The following is a 12,626-nucleotide window of genomic DNA, read 5'->3' as shown; positions in this document are numbered from 1 at the left end:
CATATGAACGACTTGTTGCAAATAAACGCAGTACCCTGAGTAAATGTACATAAATACTTTCTGCTACATTCAGCTGTCATTTGTGATCAGTTGTACAGTATGTGTGGGAAGTTTTTTGTAATGTTTTTTTTCATAAAACTAAATAAAATTCTTATCATTTGATACTTTGTGTTTGCACTGTTTCTGATTAAACGTGAGGAGGAATAATTAGCAAATCGTTGCCTTCTGTTTCTGGAATCAGGGTTGTAAAACCAACCACAACAAGAAAACATTAATAAATAAGAATTAAATATTCTGTACAGAGAGAAAAGGTACACTATATTACCAAAAGTATTCGCTCACCCATTCAAATGATCAGAATCAGGTGTTCTAATCACTTGGCCTGGCCCCAGGTGTATAAATTCAAGCACTCAGGCATGCAGACTGTGAAACAAGACATTTGTGAAAGAATGGGCCGCTCTCAGGAGCTCAGTGAATTCCAGCGTGGAACTGTCATAGGATGCCACTTGTGCAACAAATCCAGTCGTGAAATTTCCTCGCTCCTAAATATTCCACAGTCAACTGTCAGCTCTATTATAACAAAATGGAAGCGTTTGGGAAAAACAGCAACTCAGCCACGAAGTGGTAGGCCACGTAAAGTGACGGAGAGGGGTCAGCGGATGCTGAAGCGCATAGTGCAAAGAGGTCGCCGACTTTCTGCACAGTCAATTGCTACAGAGCTACAAACTTCATGTGACCTTCAGATTAGCCCAAGTACAGTACGCAGAGAGCTTCATGGAATGGGTTTCCATGGCCGAGCAGCTGCAGCCAAGCCACACATCACCAAGTGCAATGCAAGGCGTCGGATGCAATGGTGTAAAGCACGCCGCCACTGGCCTCTAGAGCAGTGGAGACGCGTTCTCTGGAGTGATGAATCACGCTTTTCCATCTGGCAATCTGATGGACGAGTCTGGGTTTGGAGGTTGCCAGGAGAACGGTACATTTCAGATTGCATTGTGCCAACTGTGAAATTTGGTGGAGGAGGAATTATGGTATGGGGTTGTTTTTCAGGAGCTGGGCTTGGCCCCTTAGTTCCAGTGAAAGGAACATTGAATGCTTCAGGATACCAAAACATTTTGGACAATTCCATGCTCCCAACCTTGTGGGAACAGTTTGGAGCGGGCCCCTTCCTCTTCCAACATGACTGTGCACCAGTGCACAAAGCAAGGTCCATAAAGACGTGGATGACAGAGTCTGGTGTGGATGAACTTGACTGGCCTGCACAGAGTCCTGACCTGAACCCGATAGAACACCTTTGGGATGAATTAGAGCGGAGACTGAGAGCCAGGCCTTCTCGACCAACATCAGTGTGTGACCTCACCAATGCGCTTTTGGAAGAATGGTCAAAAATTCCTATAAACACTCTCCTCAACCTTGTGGACAGTCTTCCCAGAAGAGTTGAAGCTGTAATAGCTGCAAAAGGTGGACCGACATCATATTGAATTCTATGAGTTAGGAATGGGATGGCACTTCAGTTCATAGAATGAGTAAAGGCAGGTGAGCGAATACTTTTGGTAATATAGTGTATGTTAAAACACTATTCCATATGAGTAGTCATTGAGCAGACGGATGCTAGAGTGCTGGTTGGCCTCTTTGGCCACACGGAGGTCACAGTGACAATGGATGCATTTGAAATGGCTCACCGCATGAAACAGTACAGTTTGTCTGTGGCTCTGCAGCATTCAGCAGTATTTGTAATTGAGATTTACACAGCTGATGAGCAGCAAAATGCCATCTGGACGTTTTATTCATTCACACATGGTCAAACTTCAAATGTGGTTTGTTCTCCTAGTACTATCGCAATGATCACAGTTACTAACACCACAATAGGTGTGACTACCACTATGTTTATGAATTTTATATTCTTTGTATAACTAATGTTTATCCATCAGTACTATTTAATATCAATTAATTATTCTGGAACATAAAAGACAAGGCAAGGAGTGACTGAAAAATACAGAAAAACAATTTTCCTTTCCAGTTAACTGTGTGTTTTCACTTTGGTTGAAAGAGAGTGGAGCTAGCTACAATGTGAATACAGTGAGTGGCATTTGTCCCAGGAACAGGACAGTCTGGAATTAAGACCTGAATCAGATTTTGAAATAAAATTTTCCATATGAACATGAACAATGTGCTTTTTTGTGTGTGAAAACCACACAGCAGCGATTACAGCAAGCTGTTTAGGTAGTGTTACATCAAACTCTACCCACTTTTTCCTTTTCTTGTAATAAAAGTAAAAACTGATACTCCTATATCCTATATCTGAGTAATTGAGTTTGTCATATCACACAAATAACACAGAAGCCGAATCTATTCATAATGGGGGGGAAAAAATGTGAATCTAAGAAGATAAAACCTACTAGCCTTGTATAACCTAGCTTAGCCGAGTAGCAGCATGTGTGGCCTCTGCAGCCTCTGACTACAGTCAAATTCATGCAATGTGATTTTATTATGCTACCTTTAAATCATACCCTTTTAAACTAAAAGCATTTAACCTTGAAAATGAAAGACAAATGTTTTCTCATCAAGAGCAAGCAACAGTAACATATTTGGTTTGGACATGCTGCTCTCTTTGCACCCTCTGGATAAAAAACAGATAGCACGGTATTTAAGTATTTTTTTGGATATTTGGGGTATTTGAGTGCAAAGCCAGTGAAAAGGTTGTCAATCATACCTCTCATGCACCTGTCATACAGACTGGCTATGAGCTTGGTGGGTTTGCAATGCCTTGTCCAAACACCAGAGGGCGCTGGTAGTCTTTTCATGACCAACCTCTGCGCTTTTACAGTTTCATTGACTGAACTGATCAGCATCAGAAGCATTCATTTCAAGCTCAGTCAGGTTAAATCATTAAATGTCAGATTAGCCAGGCTGGTTACGTTACATTCATAAGTGTGGTGTTCTAAATCGGGCGAGAGGCAGGGTACACCCTGGACAGGTCTCCAGTCTATCTCAGGGCTAACACAGAGAGACAGACAACCATTCACACTCACATGCACACCTAGCCAATTGTCTTTGGATGGTGGGAGGAAGCTGAGATACCCGGCGGAGAGAACCCACGCAGACACAGGGAGAACATGCAAACTCCACACAGAAAGGCCCAGTCAGCCCATGGATTCGCTGTGAGGCATCAGTGCTAACCACCACGCCACTGTGCCGCCCCTATTTTGTGTTATTTTTCTTTAATCCATTAATCCAACGTTTGCCTTGTCTGACGGCTTGTGGTTTAACTGAAATTTTTCAGAATGCCCATTACAGAGTGAACGTTTCTTTTTAGACTCCTCATATTCAAAGGTTTTGAAACTATGCTAACCAACAGTATCTGATGTATTTAATTTCTTCTAAATATTTTATGCTTTTCACCAAACAAAGGATCGATCACTAGCTGGATGTACAGTAGCCTACATCATTCTGACACATTTTGTTTTCCAGTACATGTTTATTTTTGGATCTCCAGAACAGCAGATGAGCCACAAACACACAGAGGATATGCTGTGGAAACTTTCCACTTGAATTTCGCTAAAAAGTCTATCTGCATCTACGTCATCATCCCCAAAGGTGGCTGGGGACGTCACATGTGCCGCATTCAAGTGTTATCGGAATATTTGGGGGAGATGTTTTTCCCATTGAAATGCAGACTGTGTACACTGTTGATGGAACAGGATTTGGTGCAGAGATAAGAAATACGATTAGAGCAATTCATAGAGACACACGACTGAGCACAAAGCTATGTTATGAATCGTATTATGGTCGGCATTCTGGATCAATACTCATTTAATATTGTCACATTCAAATGCCTTCGCCTAATGAGACTACCAACGTCCAGTGTAGTCTAGACAAATTGTTACAAATGGCAGACCCGAAAATGAAAATAAGTTAATTCTGTTAAAGAATCAAGAAGATTCGCCAAAGCAGAATGAATCAGAAAAACACGGTCTGGTGATCAATAACAAGAACTGTACCTCCTCAGAAAAACAAAACAACAGCAGCTTCTGCGCTAAACATAAGTTATGGGTGTATGGATGTGCATTCCTCTCCTTTCTCTTACAGCTAGCTCATTGGCTCACCATCAAGTTAAAAAACGACCAATTAACTCTCAGGAGTGCATGACGTTTCCCGGAGAACCTTGTAACTCCCACCACCAGCATAGTCATGTGCGACGACGAATCGCCTTGTTTTCATATTCCCCACTGCACCTGAAGGCAGCGGGAGACGGGAGGTGGAGAGAGAGGTAGATGATGAACGATAGCGAGCCAGCTAACGCCAGCGCTGGGAGCCCGCTCACCAGAAACTAAGCGTTATTTTTGCGACATTGGGGTTACATATAAAACCCCATTTAAACATTTTCCTCGAGCTAAGATGTGACTCCGCCGGAACGTTGTCGAGTGTATTTAAAAAGACATTCATGTGTGCCGGTAGCTACCTAGGTTAACGACAAAAAGGGCATCTCTCTGTCTTTGACCGAGCAGCCAGATCGTAATATTCGGATGAGAGTTTCTCTGTAAACGTTAGAGAACCAGCACGGCGAAATTCCCCCCCGCTGCCCAGCTGAACCGCCCCGGTCCTGGTTACAACAAAAGCGGAGGACGGAAAACCACCGGCTGTCAAAATGAAATTCACAGAGCATCTCTCGGCTCACATCACCCCGGAGTGGAGAAAACAGTACATCCAGTATGAGGTACGTTAGCTTCAGATTAAACCTACACTATGCTAGCCCTAGCTAGCGGGCTGGCTAACTGGATGAACACACTAGATGCCTGTTCAGTTTCATCCTGCTTATTTTCAGTTCGGGGTTATTGATTAGAGATGACTTCCTTGTCCTTCTCTTTTCTGACGTTCGAAAACAGGAAGGGAAGAACTGCTTCAGTTGACACGACCGCTAATCGAGCAACAGCAGCTCACCAGTGTTAGCTCTCAAACCAGACAAGCTAGGTTTGTTTTGTTGCTCTGCAGGTTCCACCCCGGTCACATTAGGCTCTGTGGAGTCGTTATGTACACCAGCAGAGCCCTGCGTGTCTGTCATCCCTATCTGCTTGGAATGGGTTTAGGAGATAAAAGGCATTTGGCTGAGTCATCATTTATCGAGCTTGTTAATCTTTGCGCCCGTTAACCCCTCTGTCGCTCCTCAAATAGCTGACCCAGAGAGGTGCTCGTAGCTCAACCTGCAACCTTTGATCTATTAATGCTATTAACGCACTTCAGCTCTTTGTTGTGCCTCAAATCGTACACAAGGCTCACCTTGTCAACAAACGTGAAAAACTAACAAAAAACACAATAGCCTTTGCATTTGTGCCAGTGCATTTTATTAAGAACATACTGTGCTTGTCAAGGTTGTACTGGGGCTGCAGCAGAAACCTGGTGCTGAATCTAAAATTCATAAGTGCCATTGCTGTTCTTTCTGCATGCTAGACAAATTTAATCACAACGATTCCACGTGTTATCACCTAACAGTAAAATTGGTGGTATAAAAGTTGTACTTAATGAGTTACACTTGGCACAGCAAGCTATCATTGCCCATTAGGTTCAACTGGAATAATGACAAGCTCAGCCGGGCAGGTGTGACTGTGTTTAGGTATGCAGTAATGTAGTTGAGTCTATAGTTAAAACCTGAAATGTGCATACCTACCTGATTCACTAAAATAACGAATGTGGCCGTTTAATGTTGAACGGCTCGTTTTTCACAGGCCACTGGCTCCAAATACTGGTAGAGCGATTAGGGTTTTAAGCTTGAAGTTCTCCTCCCTGCCAAAATATGTCCTGCTTACATTTGACTTCACTGTGTTGTTCTCTTATTTTCTGGTCAGAACTGCGTCTGTGCAGGGACTGAAACTGTGAGGCCGTTTACACATTTTCAAGTCTTGGGATGTGCACACACCAGCACAATTTGTGGTGTCATAAATATTTTGGAAGCCAATACCAGTCCAAAAATGTACATTCAGTTCAGTTAGACGCTTTATAAGTACGTCACAATAATCTATTGCATCAACATATAGTCTTGAAAGCTAAACACAAAGAGTGAAATGAAACTATACCAAATAAGTAGGCAAACAAATACAAAGCAGACACAAGTGTTATGTGACTGACACTGCATCTGTCATCATATTTGTAGGCCAGAGCCTCGGGTGAGCTGAGCTTGCGCCAGTAGATTTCACAATGCTCGTGACACAGCATTGACCGCCGCTCGAATCACTGTCAATTGTCAATCTGCTCTAATTCACCACCCAGTAACAGGGTGTCAAGATTTGGAAAGTTTGTACCGATAGTATTAGAAAAATAAGTACTACTGTCTCATCTATAATTTTTTGTGTTCAAAAATAATTCACTGGTTACTTGAGGCCTCATCTAGTCCAAGCTATGGCTGTTGCAAGCATCGCCATTTGAGATAAGAGAGAGATGAGATCCCTATGCAGAAATGTAGGTGTCAAGGCGGCAGGGCAAGATACAAAATAGACTAAAGTAAGAGAAGAAAAAATATATTAAGATATGTAGAGTAAATATATCAGAGATAACGCCTGAAGGATAACGTGAATGATGAGTGCGATGCAGTCTACGTGCTTGTGATTTCCTTTTTTTTTGTCAACATCATTTTTTTATCTTTTTTTATATTTTATTTTAACGTATATAGCATATTAGTTTTTAACAGATTACACAGATTACCTAGTCTAAACAGATTAGCATAGTTGTAGGTTTTATTTTGTTTGCGTCAATCAAAAACATTCAAAGGTACAAAAAATATTTGCAGACTGTATCAAGTTTTGAGTAAGTAACTACTACTACTAATAATAATGATAACTACAGTTTGGTGAAAAACAAACCAGAGTTAAATAAAAGACTGAAATGGTGGAGGCTGAATATTATTGACATTAATGAATACCATGAATAATGACAAACTCCAATAGGAGGATTACTCTTTTAAAACAAATATCGCACCACAAATGACATAAAATGACAGTATGCGAACAATGTGAAAGTACCTGAGATGTGGGTATTGCACTTGAGAAAAATTCTTGATAGAAAACTAATCTACATAGCTTTGGTATAGCATCATGTTTCTGTATTTGTCTGGTAACAGAATGTTGTTAGTGAGGGCCTTTGGCTTGATCCAGTGCATCCCACAGATACTTGATCAGTTTGGGATCTAGTGAATTTGGAGGCCAGGTCAACACCTTGTGCTGTTCTTCATGTTTTTTGAGTTGTTCCTAAAGCGTTTTTGTGTGTGTGTCAGGCTGCATCCTGCTGGGGATGGCTGCCACATGAATGCCAGGTCCAGAAGTTTCCCAGCAGAACATTGCATTGTCACAAGATGGTCAATGTTATTTACTTCTCATGTCAGTGTAATAGTGTCAACGTAATATATATAATATGGGAGCACAGTTCCTTTCTGGTGATCTGTGTGTATGAAGCAAATGGAAGATGTCAACATTATTAATGCCAACATTATTAATGTCATGTAAATGTAGTTGATTTAGCCATGAACACGGAGGTGCATCCTAAAATGTGTGACCGCTCAGACTGTACACTCTGGCTGTACCCAAAATGCAAGGCATCTGCACAACTCTCTTAGCGTGCATGCACAGAGTGGTGTTTCAGTCTTCGGCCTAGTACAGACGCTGGTTTTAAGAAGGCACAATAAATAAACATCAACTTTGTGTTTCTGTTATGTTGTTGTGTAAGACACCTAAAGAATTACATTCAGGGCCTGTCCACACAGAAACGCAAAAACGCAGAAACGCAGAAGTTTTGCATCGTTTTGGCCGATCATCCACACGTATCCTGTAAACGCATAGCCCTAAAACGCACTTTTCTGAAAACGGGTCCCAGGGTGGAGAAATTCACAAACGCAACTCTTGCGTTTCTGTATGGACAGAGAGAAACAGGGAAAACGATGATGTCATCGCCACACCCCCGAGCAGCCTTCCACCTCCCGCAAGACATCTCATAACAACATCAACAACAATGGCGGACTACATGCTAGTTTTCATGCTGGAGACGATGTTGAGCCTATTAGGGTTACTAGGGCAAAATATCATGCTCCTGTGCCACCACGCTGAGCAAAAAAGGCGATTTGTAAACAGCGCTCAAGATTTGTGCGCATGCTCCGCCTCTTCCTCTCCATTTTTGGTGAATTTCTGAAACCGAAACAGCGCCACCTATAGGCCTGGAATATGAAGTAGCGTTTTCGGTCGTGCTGAAACGGACCTGTGTGGACGCGGATATTTCTTGAAACGATGCCCTCGAAAACGGAGAGGGAAAAGATCGTTTTCGTATGTGTGGACGAGGCCTCAGTTAGCTACTCCCAATCTGCTGCCAGTGATGTTTGCCAACAGCTCAGTTATCTAATTCACATAAGACACAAGAAATCTTGAAAACAGAAGGGCTGTGTAATGGAGTTAGTATTATTACGGAAAACGTTCCATCATTCATCAGTTTTCAAAATAATTGCTGATTCATTTTTGATTACTAAGTGAATTATTTGAACTCCAGAGAAAGGTTTAGAGATGTTGTCTTAAAATCTGGTCATTTAATCATCCTGGACCTAAGTCCAAAACTTACATTTTGAACCATAAGGTTACTTACTGCATTTGATCATGTTAACCAAGGAACTGTTCGTTTACATCAGTGTTCTCATATTTTCATTGTATAATATTGGGAATGCATTGACTTTCTCAGTAGCTTAAGTGTTTTTTTGTTGTTGCAGATGTAAAAACATGTATAACTACATCGTATTTGAGTATAGCATCAGTTAGCATACATATCAATATGTATGTGTATAAATAAGCTATAGAGTTGCATCGAGAGGTGTTCTACTGTATAACACTTTGCTGTGGCTGGAATGCAGCTATCATGTTTCTGCCTCCAGGTTCTCTCCCCCTCTTGCTACCTGTGAACAGCAGTATCTGCATTTTTCGGTGATGGTCGTTGCAGTGTTTTTCACAAGTCATTGCCTGTGCTCTGCAGAGCCACATATTGGTACAGCTCAGTGTGACTGCAGCACATTTTCTCAGTGTCACAGACTTTTCTGAATGACTAAAACCGGAGAAACCTCTCTTTATAATGATCTGGATTTATTTTAAGTGATTTGGAAATGCTTGTTTTTGCTCTTATATATTTAGAGTATGTATTTATGCACACATTTGTCTTGTGTTTTTCCGTTTTGTCTGAACCAGAGCTGAGTTCCTGGCTTGAAGGCGATCAGTCATCTCCTCGGCACTCCTGACACATTGTTTGAATCCCGTGTTCCTTTTGCAGCACAGTCACATTAGGCTTAGGGCCAAAGGTCTTTTCCTGCAGTTAGAAGTGCAGTCTGTTTTTGAGTTTTGAGGAGCTTCAGCAGCCCTGTTCAGTGTTATATCAGCCTGCAACCTTTTTAGAACTCACTCCAGTCTCAGATCCAAACAGCAGTTGTAATCACCAAACCAAGTAACCTCCGGTCACACATAGAAAGCTCCTAAAATAGAGACTTGTTGGAAATTCATTCTGTGTTTCTGTGTACAAAATGCCTTTAGGAGAATTAAGCAGGAAACAAAATACTCTTGAACTTGAACATCTTATCAATACTATATGAACCATGTTGGACCATGCTGGACAGCAACAAACATTTGCCTTGTTTTTCATCACTAGTATCACCACGAAGACTTGTCTTTACAAAAGGGCCCTATTTAGTTTGTACGCACACAAGGCCTCACATCTTTCTGCCCATTAGTGACACTAATATGTTAGGAAGCACAGTAATGTGCCATTCAAGGCAGTGCTAGAAAATGTGGATTTCAAATATGGATGAAAACCTACAATGAAGCATCTTGAACCTGGAAGTTTTACACACCTATAGCAATTATTCTTTCATTTGATTCAAAGCATCTGTCATACTTTTTTGGATTCAAATGGATGAATTCTTTGGTTAATTTACCACTAAATAATAATCATAACTTTTATTATTTCTTGCAATAGCATTAAATCTATAAATTAATGAACCAGTTCAGTCTCCAACTCTTATCTGACAATACTATTCATCACAAAAGATCAGATTTATGCAGTGTAACCAAATTAGACAATATGCTGTGTACTGCATATACACCTGTATTATCCATCTCTTATCACTTGGAGCATAACATTAATAGAAATCTGTGTTGTTCAGTTTCATAATTCTGTGTGTGCAGAAACAAATGGCTTACAATTTGCAAGTGTCCCACAAAACCGTGTTCTTGTGGTAATCGCAAGCATCTGCTCTTGGGAAAATTGAGTTCCTGTTTGAATCTCAGCATATAAGGATGCAGCGGCAACACCCAAGCACCGATCACCAACCAGCAATCAGACAAAACCGCTGACGCTGGTGTCTTCTTGCTTTGAGGTTGGAACTCTGGCTGAACTTCAGTGTTGAGGTGTAGATGCGTGGTGGTTGTGCTGCTGTGGTAGCGGTTTCATTTTTACAGTGCGGCTTATTGAAGAATTGCCACACTTCTAATGACATGGCTTTTTCGAATGAAGTTTATTTTTCATTATGTATGCTAGTGGTAGCCACAGTAATTGGGGAGAAATGTAAAGATTGCAATTATGTAATGAGGACAGGTTATTGCAGCCTTACACCCCTATAATCATAGATTTTAAATAATCATCTCTTTTACGATGAACGAAATCCATTCGGCATGTTTGTAAGCAATGATTCAGTGCTGCATTAAATCGGCAAGATGGCGTTGGTGGGTGCGTGAGGTTATTCAGACCCCCGAACACTGGTCAGAAGTTTGTAATACTCACAGACAGGATTATGCAACTCTGGAAAGATGCTGTATCACCGCTACAACCATACTATCACACTAATTCCAAGATGAGCAGTAGAAGTACTGCGTTCATGTTTGTAAAGCAGTCTACCTGGAACGTGTGCATGCACATATTCAACTATCCAAAGTAAAGCTTTGCTATGGCATTTTGTTGTGTTGCAACAAAGTTGAACCCGGTGTTTTTCTGACAAAGCAGAAAAACACCATGAGTAACATTGTTTGTAAACTTGTTTTATTGGTTCACAGAAAAAATCCACATGATAACATTTATCAATAACTTCCGGCCTAAATTTATTATAAGAACAATAGCGGATTGCCGGATTACAAGGCTGATTGTTTACCTTACACTATTAGGCTTGAGAATGTAGTTCTGGCCTGGACCAACACACAGAGAATCAGTGAAGGTGATACACAGTCTGATATATTTTTGTACTTGTGAGGGATACAAATAAATACTCTTGTGCACGTACTGCACGTGTTACTTGTTTCCACAGAAGTTTCACATGGACTCCTTGTCTTCCCGCTCCTAGACACAGACCAGATGTAGCTTGTTGTTCCACCCAGCTGTAAATCTGGCCCTTGGCCCAGTTAGTTTTAGGCCTGTGAAGATTGGGACCCAGGCCTGTGAGGTTTGCAGAGCCATGTTGACAACGGCTGTTAGTTGTGTGTCATATTTTCTCTGGGCCGCTGGGTTTGGGTCAGCCACTTAGCAGGCCAGTTTCATAAACAGTGGTGTACCCTGAGTTGTCATGAATTGATGTTTGCAAAGGCGATCAGCTTTGTTTTCATTGTAGTCCAGGTCGTTTGATTTTTTTACAGCTCTGTCTGTAGCTCAGACTACTGGCATTCCAACAGTGTGCAGTTGTATGTGTTTCCTGCAGTTTAATCTACAAAAACGTGCATGATAGTTAGTCTGTTCAATAGAATAGACTCACACTTTGTTGACACTGGCCACATATAAACCTATGATGGAAGCAGCTTTATTTAACCTGGCAGATTCCTGGTGTGACTACCAGACAGGAACTACAAGAATATATATGCCTGATGGTCATCTGTATGACTCAACAGACTCATTGACTGACTGAAAACCCTGCCGGAGGAGGAAATGGCTGGAACACTCAGTCAGAGTCTGGTTTTATTAAAAGTTAAGAAGTTGTTTTAGTGGAGTTTTAGCATGAAGGACAGAAAGGTGAACCAAAAAGGTAAAGTAAAGGAAAGGCACCTTTAACTGGTTCAAAAAATCAAGAAAAATATCCATTACACGTCTCCAGAATCCTGAGTGATATCTTTTTGTTGTTAAAAGGATTAAAAGTCCAAAAACCAGAGATATTTATTTGAGTATCATATCTGAAAAGCTGTAAATGTTCACATTTGAGAAGCTGGAACAATTGTGTCATTTTTGGATGAAGGAATAATTTATTATCAAAATGGTTACTAGGATTTAATGTTAAGCAACAAACTGATAATTGTTGGACCTCTAGAGAGGAGTCATGATTTGAGGGAAACTTAAGCTTCCATCTTCTGAAACTAGATACATAGGTTTCCATCAAAAATTTTGTGCCGATTTTGACCAAATTTTTGAATATCTGCAAAAGAAAATGCAAATGAATGTTTATTTTCAATTGTAATTCAGACCCAAAAATACTTTGTTCCTTCTTGACCTGAAGCATACTGGGGTTTGCTCCTTTTGTACTCATGCTCACTGCAGCTGTGTCATCCACTGTTAAGGTTTGCCTGATTGTCGTTTACCATTCATTTGTAACATGTCACTTGCAGATGAACAGTACTATGCAGTAAAGTGCAGCACTCCTT

General features: G+C 41.0%; 1 protein-coding gene across 1 annotated transcript in view; it reads left to right on the top strand.

Annotated features, from left to right (window-relative positions):
* Positions 1 to 3,629: 3,629 nt before the first annotated feature.
* The window catches only part of LOC311490053 (xenotropic and polytropic retrovirus receptor 1 homolog), a 39,182-nt gene continuing 30,185 nt past the window's right edge, over positions 3,630 to 12,626 (top strand). Inside the window, exon 1 of the mRNA XM_084547391.1 lies at positions 3,630 to 4,717. Coding sequence (XP_084403517.1) covers positions 4,649 to 4,717 — 69 coding nt within the window. The 5' untranslated portion in view covers positions 3,630 to 4,648. The remainder of the gene's footprint in view (positions 4,718 to 12,626) is intronic.

This window comes from Chelon labrosus (genome assembly GCF_963514085.1).
Source record: "Chelon labrosus genome assembly, chromosome: 6".
NCBI classification, from domain to species: Eukaryota; Metazoa; Chordata; class Actinopteri; order Mugiliformes; family Mugilidae; genus Chelon; species Chelon labrosus.
This window is presented reverse-complemented; position numbering and strand designations above follow the sequence as displayed.